At 38.8% G+C, this 17,831-nt stretch overlaps 1 protein-coding gene across 31 annotated transcripts in view; it reads right to left on the bottom strand.

The window, feature by feature from the left end:
- The window catches only part of ppip5k1b (diphosphoinositol pentakisphosphate kinase 1b), a 41,448-nt gene extending 26,121 nt beyond the window's left edge, over positions 1 to 15,327 (bottom strand). For 6 of the 31 annotated variants that reach the window (XR_010914178.1, XM_067501264.1, XM_067501267.1 and 3 more), the window contains exons 1-13: positions 15,085 to 15,323; positions 7,361 to 7,787; positions 6,671 to 6,866; positions 4,846 to 4,936; positions 4,613 to 4,698; positions 4,066 to 4,220; positions 3,755 to 3,856; positions 3,421 to 3,582; positions 2,051 to 2,172; positions 1,422 to 1,523; positions 1,127 to 1,213; positions 670 to 745; positions 185 to 294 (exon numbers count right to left, since the gene is read on the bottom strand). Coding sequence is in view for 30 of the 31 variants with exons in the window: in XM_067501264.1 (XP_067357365.1) it covers positions 185 to 294; positions 670 to 745; positions 1,127 to 1,213; positions 1,422 to 1,523; positions 2,051 to 2,172; positions 3,421 to 3,582; positions 3,755 to 3,856; positions 4,066 to 4,220; positions 4,613 to 4,698; positions 4,846 to 4,936; positions 6,671 to 6,866; positions 7,361 to 7,537 (1,466 nt within the window). In the remaining variant the exon portion in view is untranslated. Of the gene's footprint in view, positions 1 to 184; positions 295 to 669; positions 746 to 1,126; positions 1,214 to 1,421; positions 1,524 to 2,050; positions 2,173 to 3,420; positions 3,583 to 3,754; positions 3,857 to 4,065; positions 4,221 to 4,612; positions 4,699 to 4,845; positions 4,937 to 6,670; positions 6,867 to 7,360; positions 7,788 to 15,084 lie in introns of all 31 variants that reach the window. The other 25 variants (XM_067501261.1, XM_067501281.1, XM_067501286.1 and 22 more) reach the window with 10 other exon arrangements.
- Positions 15,328 to 17,831: the final 2,504 nt, after the last annotated feature.

Below are 17,831 nucleotides of genomic sequence, written 5' to 3'. Positions count from 1 at the left end.
CCTGGGTGTGAGTATGAGAGAGGTGACTGAACCTTTGCTCAAGTGTTGAAATATAAAGCTAGTATTTCACTGTGATGAGAGTGAACAACTGCTGATGAATGATGACAACGGGTAACAGAAAATAATGGTGACTAATGGTGTGTGTGTTTGTGTGTGTGTGTGTGTGTTGCGAGGCATAACTCACATCTCCAAGACAGTCTTGAGTTGCTCCAGTTTAGATTTCTTCTCCTCGATCTCACAGTCGTTGTGCTGTCCCAGTTCAACCAGCAGCAGCCGGGCGATATCTAGGACTTCCTGAGAAACAGATGGTTTTCTTTAAATGTATTTAAATTTTACTATCCAGCTAAACACACACGTCCTGACAGAATATCATGTGACAGACTGACAGTTAAGATGGCTTCTTCTAAAATGTTTTATAAAAACATGTGACAGTGTCAGGATAAATGAACTGTGCGTCAATGGATTTAGACAGTCAAGAATAAATATTTAGACAATTAAACAAAGATTGTTTGTTAGTCATCCAAGTATGAGGCTCCATATGTGCCAACACCACTATACAATTTGTGAAACCCTTCATTAATAAAAGTCACAATCAGCTACAAACCAGAAATAAAGGGGATGGGAGACTGGGAGCACAGGAACAAAAAGGAAAAAACTTTTCCCACTCACCTGTAGTTGTTTGGGCTTTTTTAGCTTTAGCTTTCCAGACTTGTGTCCTCCGTGCTTGTCAAATAACTCAAAGAATCTGCAAAAGACAAAGAGATTTTAACAGCAGAATACCAATACATTGGCCAATAGGAATTTATAAATACTTTCAGGACAAACACATGTTGTTTGAATAAGTTTAAAATAAAGTGGACTGGAATCTAGACTGCTATTTAACAATTGAAATATGAGGCAGTGTCACTGTGTAAGACAGTTTGCATTAAATATAGTTAATACCTGTGTTTTTAATGACAACTGATTAAATGTGAACTGTTTTTAAATAGCAAACATGGCAAATAGGGATATTAAAAAGCCTTTAAACCATTAGTGTTGTCCATTTTAATAGTAGAGGACTACAAACTGAATATATGGAAAGCAAATTATCTTCAGAGAATCTTGAAACTGAATGCGACAGACTTACAGAGGATGTCGAACTTCCATTTTCATCTTTTGCTTTGGTGTTCGATCTCCATGTCGGATGATGGCAATAACACAGCGCAGCTCCATCCTGATGGAATTAGAGGATACAAGAAACTGTGGTATTTCACTGATTATCGTAACAAAAGGACTGCTCATTGACAAAACAAACTACATAGCAGTGGAAGGGTGACGTTTATTATGTTCCCCCCCAATGAGGATCAATGGTCATGAGGGATACAATTTACAAAACTTTTTTTCAAACCATATAACCAATTTCCTGTTTTTTCAGTACATACATGGTTCCTGAGGTCGTTGGGACAATAGGGATGTCTTCAGCCTCCATGGGGACGGACCATGGGATGTGGAGCTGAGGAGCCAACTCCCTCATTACCATGTTCCTGGTGAGGCAGTGAAAAGTAATAAAAACAAATGTAAACATGTGACTGAACTCTCCCTTCTTGTGCCACTCAGATTACTTATTACACAATGTTACATTTCTGCTGAGTGCAGAAGCTGGTCTGTAACTGCAGGGAAGCTGCATTTTCTTTTTGCAAAATCTTTTCAACTTTCACCGAATGAGATCAGTGACAATGGGATCCTGAGCCTGTACAAAACTTTAAATCGATTACAGCACCAAGAACATTTTTTTTGGCCCAGAGACATCAAGTACTTATTTAAATAAAAGGAAGAGACAACTTCTTTGCAAACAGGAAACATCCCAGAACAGGCTTTGGAAGACAATGTTTTTCTTAAACTTAACCTTTAATCTGACATTTTTATTCCTTTTTGGGGTTTATAATCTTTACTTAATCTGTACGTGTGGTTGAAACCAAAACTTCTTTTGTAATAACAGTTTCTAATAAATTCTACTGACTGTTTCTTGCAGTAGTAAAGTTTGAGGTGAGTGCCAGCTGGTGCCACCTACCCCAGAACTTTGGCACAATCGTCGTAATACTTCATGGAGTTTTTGACGAAGCTGAAGCCATTAACGTCACAGACGTAAGAGTGGCCGTTGGCTCTGAGCAGATCAAAGCCGCACACTGTTTGCTGGAAAACATTGGGAGATACAACAGAACTCTGTTTGTTAGAAGGTTATACATTAAGCTTAAAACCCTGCATTCTGTTAACTCTCCGAAAATTACCAAAACGTAATACATTTTAAAACCTAAAACAAACAATTCCATTTACATTCATGTAAACCAGCAATTCTTAGCAATTTTGTGTGATTTAAGGATAAGTGGGATTATTCAAACTTTCATCATTTCACAATGGATCAGTTGAGGAACTCGCCCTTCACTAGCTCCTTTCTAAATCTCTTAATTTTTTTTTTTAAATGCACCAAAAACAAACAAACGGACAAATCAAACAAACATAAACAGTACAAATCACACAATACAAAGCATAACATCATAACAACAGGGTGAGATACGGCAAAGGACAAGACATGTGTTACCTATGTACAGTGTATGTTTGCTTGTGAAGGTGTATCGCGGCTGGAGAAGTGAGGTGGGGTAGTGAGGATGAGCAAAAAGGGTATAATCATAAAAGAAATAACAGTTGGGATGGGCATGGGAAAGTACAGGGTAGGGGTTTACACATTAAGGAAATAAACATGTTCTAAGCATATATATTATATAATACTTATTAATGAGAAAACAGAGTACATTCATATAAATTAGCTTATAAATTAGCTTAAACAGAACAGAGAGAAAATTAATAAATAATAACTTTAATATAATTTACTTTAAATAAAAATAAACCAATTTAATAATATTGTCATCATTCATGTTTCTGCCAAGAGTCCAGTGTATTTTTTGAGATTCACCAATTCATAACTGGGCAATAGTATACTGCACCAAAATATTTTTAGGATAGAATTCTTACAGCTGGTCACATTAAACAAGCATACTTATATTAAAACAAACAATATGTTTAGATCAACTTTAAAATGTCCACATTTCAGCAGCTCCAACAACTGTTAACAGTGATTGCTTTAAAGATATGTTCTCCCTCCTCTAAAAAGAAGTTTAATGAGTTTAATCAGTAAATAGCACAAGGTCTTATAGTGTCATGGAGCAAAATACACCAATAATTCAATATTTTTATTAGCTTCAACCTGATTACTACATGTTAAAAAAAAAAACAACATACCCAGTGGAACTTTGATCACTAATGGTTTGTACAGTAATAAGAGAAGGACCAAGGGCCCATAAATAATGTTTTATAAATAAATTAAAGCAAACTAAAGAAAGTAGGTTTTACTAAACACTATGCAGCACTATGTCTCAAGTTTACCTTGAAGGCCAGGCAGACCTTGCGGGCCACTAGTTTCTCCATGGCAGTCAGCATGACAGGGTAGCGGATCTCCTTCCCCTCACTGTCCCTCTCTACCTTCCCATCCAGAGCAGGGGACTTCCTGGCCTCCGCATGGGCGTAGTCTGGACCAACTGTGTAAACCTGAGATGTCCAGGAACGAACACACACACACACAGACACACACAGACACACAGAAGATACAGAAAATGTGTCACAGCAGATGATGATTATGACAGATTCCTCTATTTGACCAATCAGAAAAATGCATGATTTATCAGTTATGAACAATTTAACATGTGAAAACCAACTGTACCTTCACATCAGTGCCATCTGTGGGCATGAACTCTTCATAGATGTAAGATCCCGTCTTTCGCACACTGCTTTCTGGGGAGTACACGCTGCTACGACTCCCTATCTAGAGTAAAGACATGCAGTAGGAGAACTCAGTCAGTACCAAATGAAACCTTTAAGTAAAGATCATATTTCACCTCAATAAACCTAAACCTACAACTTCTGCATTTCTTAATACCACCAAAAATTTGGAAGTCAGCGTGATCTTAAGCAACTTTGTCAACTCCTGCTTCGTTCTGCGAATAACTGATTTTCTGCTGAGGAGACAGATACCTTCCTAAAGAGTCTCTGGCTGCCTCCTCCAGCAGATGTTGGGTAATAGATGTAGACATTGTGGTCCTCAGCACACACGGGTTTCTCCACAAAGGGTTTATGAAACACCTCTCCATTCACCTCAACGTGGTCCTCCCCCTCCACCAGGTCCCCCCCTGCACAAACACAAAGTTTATGACGCAATGCTTTAAACAATTCATAGGGAGTTAGTTTAAATTTTGCAGGGAAGCAGAATCAAATCTCACTCGCTAACACTGAACGTTTACAATACAACCACAAGTGACAAACCCACTTACATTTGTGATTGTACAGTATATTTATTTAACCTGGATGTATACGAGGAGACACGATCCATTTTCCAATTAAGTATATTATTAACACACACAAAGTGTCCAATTTCTAATGATACCTTATAGTTTATATACAGAAGAAAAGACACAAGCAGTAGAAGGTAGGGTACTTAAAATTATTACATAACTACTGGTTTAATGAGGTCTTGCATGCCGACGTATTATCTAATAAACTGTAATAAATAACTCTCTCTGACCTTCAGGATTGTCTGGGTCTCGGTTTAACACGGCATAACGAGGTAGGTCAATGCCCTCTTCTTGCAGAATGCGGTACACATCCCTCCTGACAGAGAATTAAACAGTGGTTATAAATTACTGTATACTGCATGTGTGGAGCGGTAAGTGCGGCAAATGTGAGAGAATCTTAATTTTTACATTATCTATAACAAAACCCTTTGTGTTAGCATCTGTGTTACTGCTCAAATGGTACCTGTCCTGTATGAAATACTGCATATTGAGGTCATTGATAAGCAGTGGATTCCTGAGCTTGGTGTACTCCACAGCCTTGTCCAATGGGAAACCTGAAAATGTCACATGAATGAAAAAGGTATCAGGCCACAGAAAATTCTTCACCAGTCGAAGCTCAAACATCATTTTCAAAGAATTGAAAATTTTTATGTAGATACATTTTCTTTTTTTTTAGTGCTCTGTGCCCAAAATAGTGACCGAATCCATATTGTGTTCCGTTTCTTGACTGAGTTTGTTTGAATTAGCTTTTTGATGCTCTGGTGAAAGAGCTAAAACCATGTGTCTTACTGGAATGTCTTAGGAAAGCTTTGCCTCCAAGCATCACTTCCCATCCATTCAGTTTCTGATGGTGAAATATTTCAGGTAAAACATGTTTTAGAAGGTTTCAGTAAATTTCACCAGGATTCATTGAAAGCCATTGTAGGCAAGTGATTAAATTAGCTGCATGGTGTGACGTCATTCAGTTCAACTGTCAATGGAGGTTTCACATTGGAATACATGGTGTGAGTGTCAGGGATATGTGTCTCATGCCACTGAAACAGTAAAGTAATTTTCAAGGCACTTTTAATCACCCAGAGTTCGTTAGCTTCCTCAAAACAAAAAAAAACCCTCCAGCAAACAGAAATAACGAGCTTCCATTTCTGGTCACAGCCACAGAAATTTGCTAGAAACATAACAAAAGGCCAAGCTGGCTTTTGCCAGTGAAAGAACACATAGGAGAAGAAAGTTCCAACAACATAAACTTAATTTACAAAAAGTAAATTTCAGCGGGTAAATTATGAAATATTTTATACATTTCAGGGATGTAAAATACATATTGTTCTCTGCAAGTGAGCATGAAAAGAATCCATATTGATAGGAAATTTCTTAGGAAAACATTAGATTTTGTCCCTCCAACAATTATAGCTACACTAGATTCATATAATGTTGTGATGTTCTGAGCAACACTGCCAAAATTTCACTCTATTAAAAATAGAACAGAAAAAACATTCCCATGCGATTTACTCTGACTCAAGTACACACTGAGATGTAAATGTGATGCAGTTTCATCCAATGGCAAAAATATAAAATTAACCTCCGTGTTTAGGCTCTTAGTGCTTAAATGTAAATGTATCTGCAGCAACATGTGCTTATGTGTATGTTTTAAATAAAGGACATGTTCATAGAAAAGCGTTTTATCTTCCTCATTTAGCTCCACCTTTGTAAACCACCTATAATCAGCTGAGAATTGCAGGCCTTAAATGGAAATTTTCTATCTGACAGTTCTATTTATTTTCCACTGGCACATCCCCCACGAACCTGAAACAAACTTGGCAGACTCGTCGAAATGTGGGGATTTTTTTTCTCTACAGACATTTCTTCGAAGAACAAAATTTAGTTTACAGAGCAGATTTATATGTTGTTGGAGTAAAACATGTCATTTTATCTTTTGTCTGCAGATTAACTGGTCAGGCTTTAATGACTTGACTTCTGTTTCTCACTGCCAAAACCAACAAACAGCGGAGTACATATGCCTTTTATTACCATCACATCATATTGAGATTCATACCTTTCTTTCCCTTTGTTATCATACCATCCCAGTTGAACACTTATTTTGCAAGTAGAGAATTTAAAACTTATCGTATTATAGAGGACAAGCAAAAAGCTACAGCCAGTAAAACAATAAACTAAGATCCCCTTATGTGACAAAATGCCAGGCCATGCTTACCCCATCCAACCCCCCCCCACCCCCACCCCCCCACCCCCCCCCTCAATTAAAAAAAAAAAAATATGTCCATAACTTTTACCTTTAGAGTGAAAGGAGATCAGGCAGTCACAGATAGGCCACTTTTCAACAGGCTCCTCCAGGACCACCTCCTCAGGAAAGATGACCATGTCAATGTAATCAAATTTACAGAGGCGCTCCAGGATCTGAGTCATGGGCTTGGATGTCGACTTCTTCATCATGGCACATATGCCCACCACAATCTGTCGCCCCGTTGGCTAATGACGAGGACAAGGAGAATGGAGACATAATGTGATATGAATAAGAAATGGGATAAGACAAGAAAGAAGATATTAAATAAAAGGTGTAGTCCATTGGACTTATGGTGCGATTTTTGATTAATGCGATGTTGCAATGCTCAGGATGATTTTCTGGAGGCTGTTTTTTTCTAAAGGATTTGTAAGTTAAAAAAATAAACTCTTTCCAGTTCCCATGGCATCATATGACTTTGTGTCAACAGCATTTTTAAAAAGGCTATATTTCCTTTGGGAAGATTAAATTTGTTTAAATATAGTATTTACCACTACCAGTCTGACTGTACAGCTGAAACCCGAAAACACCATAAGTATGTTTTATTGGACAGTTCAACAACAAGGCTGCTTATGTGGCCTTTGGATTCTGATATCTAATCTACACATAAAACATCCCATTTTAATGATCTCTAAACTTTGAGTAGGGGTGTGTTTGCCCCTAATGAACACCTGTTACTTACCAACTCATTTTCATCATCCTCCATATCTTCTTCTCGAAACATCTTGCTCTTCATGCCTGCCTCCACTTGATCCACGTGCTGCTCATCATCATCACAGCCAACCACAAACCGAGGAACGTCTCTGGAATCCCACCCTTGTCCGTCCCCTGTTTCCGGTCCGTCACAGATTTCGGACATCACAATGCCCTGTGTAACATTGCTGCGTCAGGTAGCTCCACCCAGCCGGGGGTTGGATGACAGTTACGGTGGGGAGCAGGAAGAGATCCAGCCAACAAAGTTATACAGTGAAGGGTCTGCTGGAGTATGAGTTTGCTGATAAAAGCTACGTGTGTAGGGCATTAGATGAGGTAGAGAATGAGTAGTGGATGTCCTAAGAGGTAAACCAGAGGGAGTAGAGTCCACATGTGTTGAGGTAGACGTCAGTATCCTGAAAGTGAAATCGGAAAACAAACAAAAAACAACAAAAGAAGAGCAAAACCTAAATTAGTGTGCAGTTGCAGAGAATGGGCAGTTACAACCATGTGAGCATCAGAATAACGAAAGTACTGCAACAACAGCCACACAACTCTGCACCACTAACGATTTAAGAAACAAAAAGGAGGAGAAGGTTTTTTTTCCACCTCATGTTGATTACTAGAACATTTACAGTTTACACATTTGATAATCCAAAGTGAAATTATTGTACAGACATACAAGGTATTTTCAGTAGTATGTACACTGACCAACATATAATGTTAAAATGCACATTGTTTTAACAATAAAAGTAAAAGATTTGGAAAAGCAGGGATTCAGCAGAGTGTGTCTGACATTTAATGATTTCAGCTTCTCAATTGTGTTGTTGTTTGTCCTTGTTTTAGATTATTTTTAATTAAACATCTTTGGACGATTTTGGTGATGTTGTACGATTTTATATAGACAAAACAATTTTTACAAAAACAAAAAAATTAGCAGATAAAATATGTCAGTCGTGTTGTTTGATAAAAGATAATCAGCGAGAATGAAAGGAAAGGTGTTCAAGACGGTGGTGAGACCAGCGATGTTGTTCGGCTTAGAGACAGTGGCACTGAAGAAAAGACAGGAGGCAGAGCTTAAGATGTTGAGGTTCTTTTTGGGAGTGAGGAGGATGGACAGGATCGGGAATGAGGACATCAGAGGGACAGCTTATGTTAGATGTGTTGGAGATAAAGTCAGAGAGTCCAGATTGAGGTGGTTTGGACATGTTCAGAGGAGAAACTGTGAATATATCGGTAGAAAGATCCTGAGGTTGGGGCTGCCAGGCAGGAGGTCTACAGGAAGACCAAAGAGGAGATTTATGGATGTAGTGAGGGAGGACATGAAGTTAGTTGGTGTGAGTGAAGAGGATGCTGAGGACAGGGTTAGATGGAGACACATGATTCGCTGTGAAAGGAAACATGCTAAAGGCTAAAACTACCACTATCTCAATAGCACACATTTCATTATCATGCATCATAACCAGTACTACTTTGGATTTCACAACCCGCCCCAGGTGTGTGCTCTCGTGTCCCTACTACATTGTCTATGACCTCTTCACCTATGCGGCTATAAAATTTAGGAAAAGGTTTAAAATACGTCAAATAAATTCGAGTCATCCTTTATTAACAACTTATCAAGCAGCTTTTTGATATACACCAACATCATCTACTCTGGTCTGCTGCTGACTCGGCATTTTTCATTTTCTAAAGAACCCATGTTGAGGTTTCTTGTTGCCATGACAACAAGACCTAAAGAGGAGCCAGACTGTCTGTCCCTATTGTGTTCTGTACGTACTGCGCAGAGCTTCACATTACTCTGGTTTGCATTGCACTTTTCCAGATTAGGTTTAGGTTACCCCCCCCCCCCCCCCCCCCAGCCAGCCAGCAAGCACCAATTACATAACTACGGAGGTCCTGTGCCACTTTGTGCAAAAGCATGAACTATCCTTGCTCAGTCAACACTGTGGTCTTAAGAGTGACACACCTATGTGACATGACTCTGTAAACCTTCTTGTTCTATCCCCTGTCTTTTTTCTACAAAGTTTCAACAATAGCTACTTTGTCAGACTGATTTCCTTCAGTGCTGGTTTTCTGATCAATGGAGATGCTTTTTTTATGAATAGAAAATAGCAGAAAATTACAGAGCAGATGTTCCATTTAAGGATCATTTAACTACAATTTCACATCTGTGGATCCTTGTAAAAGCATGTCACTGAGTCCGAGGTGGTTTGCCATTCACGGTTTGGGGTTTTTGTTCATGCAGAACATGCTGATGCAACACTTGCGTTGATTCTGCAATAGTTTTTCAATTTCCATTTCCCAGAAGGTTTTACAGAGACGTTCTTGGAAGTGAAAAAAAAAAGTGAATGTTTAGGTCATTGTTGTTGTGTTAACAATCCTCTTAACATGGCTTCCCAATTACAACACAGTCGAAGAACTTGTTTGGTATTATGTGTTCCTGCTGTTGCTACTACTGTATGAGCAATACTCCGATTATGCACAAAAACCACAAGCTGTAGAAACAGAAATAAAACCTATATTAACTGGAAAGGGAGAATCAACATGAGCGTCAGAAAGGTTATGCCACAGAACAATAAATTCATAATTCTACTGAAGTGCCTGGAAACTCAAGCTCTACTGTTTTCCAAGCAAAGATATACTTTGTACAAGAATAAACAAATCAATAGAAATATTCTCCTGTGTGTTGGCCTGTCACAAAAATCCACTTTGGTTGGATGATAAATTGTCCCCAAAGAAATTGCAGAAAAACAAAACAAAATAAAAACAGCATTATTGGCGGATGGAGGGACACATTTTACATCCACTGCCACCTTAATGCCTCACAAAGAGCTGACAGAATACAGATGACGTACACTTTGCAGTGTCCCTGAATGTACCTCACCTGCAAGATGCTGCAGTCTTTGACAGAAGCAGACACTACGTGGTGCTAGTTAAATGTAACATCCACACACAATGGGAAATGATCGAGCTACAGGCCAGTGGCAACATGAAGACAGGAATTGCCCACGTCAACTACCATCCTGAATTTCGAATACAGAGAAATATTCCAACTGCTGTTTAATTGGCTTACTGATTAGTATCCGTCGCACACCATTTGGCTTAAGGCACTGTGCAGAAACAATGTCGAGGTCAGCAAAAATCGCCCATGTCTTGTTTATACATCACGTATTAAGTTACTGTGACAGGTCTACATGTTTGTCCTTACACAAAATACCTTGAGACAATGTCTGGAACAAAGGGAAAAAAAAAAGGTGATATTACTGATCATTGGCTGTAGAGGTATCACATACCAAAGCCACAGATGCTACAGATTTAGTGAAGCTAACATTTAATATCAAGACTGAAATCATTCATTTGCCTGTGAACAATAGGAAAACTAAGGCAACATTTGCCACCCTGCTACTTTACCGTTCTGCTACTTGGTTTGGTCAGTTATGTCAGTCCCTTGTAACTGAAACAAAGCCCTAGGTGGGAGGCATGAAATGCAGCCCCGCTTCAAGTGCCGCCACCCTTGCTCTGACCCCAGAAACCCACAGCAAACATGTGGCTCAACAGGAAAGGCCTACAGGAAAAGCTCTCAGTGACAGCCAACAAGTCATCTGTGCACTCCACACAGTCTTTGAATGCCTGTGAGAACTTATTTAAAGTCACTTCCACTTACATACAGAGCATATTATTTCCCTGGCACTGTTAAACATTCTGCTCGCTCGACAGCCAACAAGGTCTTCCGCCGTTCTGGACTCTGTGCCGGGACATACCTCAAACAAGTATCACGCGTAATCCAGCATAACCTTGGTACCCAGAAATAGCCACGACCTCTTCTGCGAGCTGGGGGTGAGACGAAGCAGTGGTGGGGCCAAGGCTTGGGTGTTGGGTGCCATGGGCCAGGTAATTTATCACCACTTAGGTCTGAGGCGATGACAGGCTCCACTAGACTAAATGGTCCAGGGTCAGAGAACACTAACAGAGATAAACTCATAAAACTGCTGTGAGAAGACGATGCTAAGCTTGAGTTTATTCCGTGCTTACAATACCAAGGACATGACCTTTACTTAACTGGCCAGATGAGCCAACACTAAACCGGAAGACAAGTGCTGCAGGATCAGGATAGGTAGAAACACCTGTATACAGGTATTCATACAATCGTTAATACAACTTTCACCAGAGATCTCAGCTGTAATGACAGCCTCTAAGGGGGAACGAACACGATCTGCCTTTGATGAGTCAACAGCACACTACACACTATTATAATATTTCCAGGTATGTTGAAGGAACATTTTCCAAGAAAACTAATTCCTCTAACACGAGGAATCCGTGGTGTTTACACAAGTCCTGCCACTGCAAGCTAATACGATACAGATCAAGAAAATAAGACGGAACATGTGAGTAGGAAAAACAAAAAACATTTGACTTCACACACAAAAACTATATACTGCTGTATTTCTAGTGGGATACTACTGTTTTTAGGCCTGTGTTTGCTAACTGAATACTTTTTAGTCCTTGCGTTTTTTTTTTCTGCTTATGTGCTTTAATATTGCTTAACCTTGTCTGTATAATTGAGCCAGACAACATGGCACATGGTCTATGGTTCATTCAGGAAATGATCAGTTAAACTTACCTACATGACAAAATGTTAAAAACCCACCCACCATTGTTTTTCATGGTTTTATCAAGACACAAAGTGTAGAATACAAGTTTAACTCTAGGAGCTAGAATATATCAGAAGCAACTTAAAGTAAAATATCATTAGTATACGTTGTTATTGCCATGTTTTACTATTATTTTGTAAATTAGGGAATTTGGTCACGTAAGAAAGCGCTAAACACACCTTTCACCTGCATGATGGCTACCATCATTACATTACACATTACCACAACTTCTTTCAATAAATGTCTTAAAATCTATTATGGATCTCAGCGAATTTCTTTTGTTCGGTGAGCCAGACAAACACGTCCCCAGCTCAGCCGCTCAAGAACTTTTAGTTTTCTCCCTGAAGTAGCTACATTAACTTTCCAATTCAATTCATTTCTGTCCTTCATAACCAATGTAAGCTGTGCCCAAGGCTCTATCTCTCTGCTGATGTAATCTGGTGCCAACAGCCGTCGATTAACTTAAGAAATTACTTAACGTCCCTTTAACTGAGGACAAAACTAATTATATGGAAAATGGACAAAAGACAAAAGCCGATTAAAACAACCCAGATGTCAAAATGGCAATTCAGAGACACCATGACAAACTATGCAAAAATCAAACGGTTTACAGTACCTATCCATAATGTGTTTATGCAAATTATAACAACTGTTGGTATTTTCCAGTAAATTAAAAAGTTAGGATTGACATTATGATGTGTTTGTGACCGACATCTTTATTATGAAAGACATATAAGACAATTAAGTAAAGCATGTTTCTTCACCGTGAGATTCATGATAAACATAAAAAAAAGGACCTGCTTGTTGTCTGAGGAGAGTTTAGGACTAATGTTTAAAACTGTTAATTATTAAATGCAGAAAAACATACTGCCGAACAAGACAAAGTTATCAAGGTGGAGCACAGAAAAGTGTCTGAAAACCTTAGGTGATAATATTAATCTAAAAGTAAAACCAAAAAAAATCACAGCTGAATGTCCAGGTTTATAAATTCATTCTGCACTGAGCGCTCCAGAAATTTGCCTCATTTTCAAAAACTAAGCTTAAGGGACTCTTGAAAACAGAGACCATAACAGTCTTGCTGGTGAATCGCTGGCCTTGCAAAAATGGCACATAATGCAAACATTTGTCATTGTGCAGTGGGAGATTAGATCACTATAGGGTTGCAATGATGATTTATGGAACATGGAAATGTATGTGAATTTGTTCTCCTGCTTCTACGCTTCAAATGAAAAAGTAGTGTCAAGTACACAGCTTTCAGGTTTCCAATCAAAGGAAACTTTAATGGTTCCCTCAGGAGACTCTGGCTTCTGCTGCTGCTAGTGCACATAATTCAAATATTCAGCAGGGGAAAAAAACAAAAAAACAAAAACAAAAAAGAAACACAGGATAAACAGGAATACAGAGAAGGACATGACGGATAGGCTTTAGATAATTAGAGACAATTTCAGCACCGGAACGTTTGAAGCAGGACCTAATGGGTGTGAAAGCACTGAGCCTTATACATTAAATTCATTATCTGATACTTTTGTCCAAAGACAGATATGCAACAGTTTCTAAGCTAAAATGACTAAAAGAGCTTATATCACTTTGCGATACATTTTGCCATGTTTGATGTTGCATTACTGTTTGTGAGGTTTTCTCTTGTCAAGTACGTTTGATCTTATATTACTACTTTACTTCCTCTCTGTTGTTCCTAAGTCCAGCAGGCCCTGGGCTTGGTGCTACATCGTCCCTGGCTCAGTGAAGTGAAAAGCACTTTATGGCAAGGACGGATAAGATTAATTGACTATCAATTGATGGCCACGGATGTAAATGGTACCGTAAATGCTCTGCTTATGTAGCACCTTTATCACAGCACTTTACAATGTTGCTTCTTATTCACCCATTTACACACTTGCATAATGATGATATTTATCGTGGAATACAATGTCAGACATATATGCTGTCCTGCAGCTACACTAAACAACACTTAAGTCACTCCCATCAGGTAGATAAAGTATGTGCTTTATGTTGTGCAAAACCAGTAAAACCAGGTTTCCTGTTTGGAAAGATACAGGTTATTTAGGCAAAAATGTGTCTGTGCAACTAATCTACATTGTCCAATGAAGGTTTGAGCGTGTGCAGAATTCCCGCTATGTTTACATAGACGTTCTGTCTCCTGTCAATGTTCAAGTGAAAATCTGCAACATGCATCAAGTAAAACTGCTTAAACGTTGTATTCGTACTTAATACAAACCTTCAGAAGTTGAGATGACTTATTCAGATCAGCCAAACCAACGCCAATCAGTAAACCTACCAAATACTTGGGATGATCTTTTTTCCTTTTGTGCTTTTGTTCCTTGGATGAAATACAGCACTGAACACTTGGGGAACGTATGGACTTTTGATCAGACCAAAGTACTTTGAATATCTTGAAATGTGCGGTCGATGTTGTTTTAAATCCTGCAATAGAACTCGTTGTCATTTTTCAATAGTATTTAAACTATTTATGTTAACCGCTTATTTGCTGTATGAAATCTGAAAAACGCCAGAGTAACATGACATTTTCATTCTCATGTAGATTTCCGTTGTATTCAAAATACATACAAGAAAAAGGCATTTTAGAGGCAGGAACCTGCGACTATACGTCTTTGCTTCAGAGAAGCTCTGAAAGGACTAAATGACTGCGATCGGCTAAAACATTCAGAATGTGTTTCTACATGAAACCGATGCTCTCTTGGTTGCAGGTGTCCAGCAGCAGCGTGTCTGAAGCAACAAGCTCACTGTAAAAACCCAATGAATGAGTCATTTGGAGGAGAACAACACAAGCGCACAAAAACGCACAGAAATACATCGGAGTGTCGGCCTGCTCGTGCCACTTCACACACAAACACACCTAACACACACACACTGAAGTAAGGAAATGTTTTTAAAAAATGAAGAAGAAAAAAAAAAAAGCTTGCCTGCTTTTGTCCACTTGCACCGACACAACAGAAAAAAAACCTCAACTTCACCCTGTCTCGCGACTTAACGCCACGGCGCGAGGAGCAAAACAGAAAGCTTCAAAACCAGCGGGACTTACCGGCGGAAAACGGCTGAAAGTCACTCAGCGGCTCATTTTCTTTTTTCCCTGAGCCGAGCTGGGCCCAGAGGAAACTGCTGACATCTGAGATGATTTTTTTTTTTTACTTCACTCACAGTAAAGTTGTAAGTTACACGCTAAAGTTCACGTCCGGTCACTGCCGCTTCCTTCTTTTACTATTTTTTTTTTCCACGTCAACTTTAATTATTTTTTTGCCGCGTCTTCACTGCCATCTAGCGGCCAAAGTGATACATTGCACCACTGCAAACAAGGATTTTTGGTGGTGACGCTGAAGATAAAGTAAGAAATACTCAGTTACAAGTCCTGCATTCAAAATGTCACTCAAGTAAAAGCACAGTATTGGCTCAAAAAATACTGAAAGTAAAACTGAGCTAGATGCAAAATGGCTAATTTAACATTTTCTTTTGTTTTTTTTGGAGGGGGGTGAATATTGTATTATTGCATTATGTTTATTGATGTATGACTGTGATAATGTCTTTAAAGTTGCAGCTGGTAACAATATAGTTGATTTTAATTAACTTATACATTTTAGTATGATGCAGGACTCAACGCAGGAGGAACTTTTTCCTGCCAATGGCCAACAAGACTTTTGAATAAACAAATTGCTGGAGATGTGACGTAATCCTCAAGACGATAAAAAAAAATTCCTTCGGGTGATGTCATCTCCAGGAGTTTTTCAGGTAGAAGCAGATAAATATTTTAAAACTGGGAAGTCAGAGGGATGTTTAAAAGCATTATTGTACATTTACACGCTAAACTAAAGCCATAGAAAGCAAGTTGAAAATTGGTGAAGTTCCCCTTAAAAGTAATGAAATAAAAGTACGTACAGTAGAAATTACTGTGGGCTCCAAACAGGTGCTGTTAATCAGTAATTTATCAGGCTGGTAATGAACTTATTCTCTGGGGAGCTGATGACATCATAATGTTTGATAGATTTTACAACTGCATACAAAAAGAGAGTTGAATGTTTTTTGCTTAATGGAAGACATGGAGACATTATTCCACAATTAAATGTCACATGATGAACTGAATCTGCTGGCTTACTAACATTTTACTCCCTTTATCTTTGGGGAAATATGATGTAGCGATGGCAACTGATTCGAATTCTGTCAAAGGACAAATGTATGAGTCTTGTTTTTTTTTTTATAGAAGGAAATCTTTAAAGTGGCAAAGGAAAATCAAACATTCAGCCACTTTAGTGTATGATGTTGTATTTCATTATATAATCTCCTTTTTTCTCTTTAAAGTGCTTATTGTACCCTCATTGAAGAAAGCTATCACAGCTGTCTACCTTTAAAGTACTTTGACTGAGTTTGTAGTGGGTTTTTTTTTTCCTGCTATTTTATTGTTATTGTCCATTTGGAGGGAAATGTTCACAGATTATCATTAGCATTTGAGCTGATATTTGCTTATTTGTTAATTTATTACGAACCCCATTAGCTTACACAACATTGGTCGCTACTGGAGTCCACATCATAAAAGCATTATTCATGATTTTAAGTGAATCCAAAATCTCACAATTAAATCATATCATAGTGTCATAATGAAATTATATCATAGTGCATTTCATTAGAATAATGGAGCTGGAGAAATGTGGCATAACTAAAATTACATAAATGATGAATCAAATATTTTAAGACCTAGTTTTAACTACTAATCTATCACATTTGAGCGTAGCTATGTCACCTCTGTCTCTGGGTGCTCTCAGTTGTGGAAGTAATTCCTTTCTCTTCTTCCTGATGGCATCTAAAAAGTCTTCATTGATGTGAACACTGGTGCCTGTCAGCTTTCAAGCAGATGGAGGAAATGATTGTCTTTAAAAGATTGCAATTTTGCTACATTTTGCATGGCTCTTCCACTGATGTCACAATCTTTCGAAATGTTGCCTATTTACAAAATCCGGCCGATCTGGAGCAGCATTGGCTGCCATTCGGAGCTGTGTTTCTGGCAATCAGATGAATGTAGGCCTACTATCTGTTCTTTTTTTAAACTTGGTTTTCGGTGTCTATCAGCTCCTGAGGGAAAGGTTTGACTTTTTAGCTGCTAAATGCTGCACTTTGTTGGTCGCTGTCAGTGTCCGTCTGCCTTTAAAAGACCAGCTGCTGGTCCTGGAAATCCTTTCAGAGACATTAGGGTGCCTACATCCAATGTAAATTATATTTGTCATTTAAAACATCTGTACATCCTTTTAATTGTTTAGTATTCGGATTTTAACACCCCAACTGCCTCGCACACAGAAACCACACACAGTCAGCTACATTTCCATAATCCCACAGGTCGCTCAGCTTCCTATGGAACTGCTCGCAGCATCAGCCGACTGTGGCTGCTGCCAGACAGCCTGGTGTGGCTGATGTGACTCTGGCAACTTGTCAAGAAAATGTGGAGCGGCTCCCGGGTCCCATCCCGCAGCAAAACATGAGAAGCTGGTCTGTGTTGCAGTATAAGGACGTAGTGTTCGCTGAAAACCAGTAACCACCTCTCCCCTCCATCTCCTCATCTCTCTCACCACCTATCCAGCATCCAAAAATCTTTTTTAAACACTTGAAATTATGTAATAGAATGAAAAATAAACCAAAAGGTTCTCTGAAGCACCCTGTCTTCACTGAGTCAATGAGCATACTATCATTGATGGCCATCTTGGATTTTGAAAGCCAGCTGACAAACACGACCTTGTTCATTTTGAGTCACATTCAGCTTACAAGAAGACGGGAACGGAGCAGAAACCG

The sequence above is a fragment of the Channa argus genome, chromosome 4 (assembly GCF_033026475.1).
Source record: "Channa argus isolate prfri chromosome 4, Channa argus male v1.0, whole genome shotgun sequence".
Classification (NCBI taxonomy): domain Eukaryota; kingdom Metazoa; phylum Chordata; class Actinopteri; order Anabantiformes; family Channidae; genus Channa; species Channa argus.
This window is presented reverse-complemented; position numbering and strand designations above follow the sequence as displayed.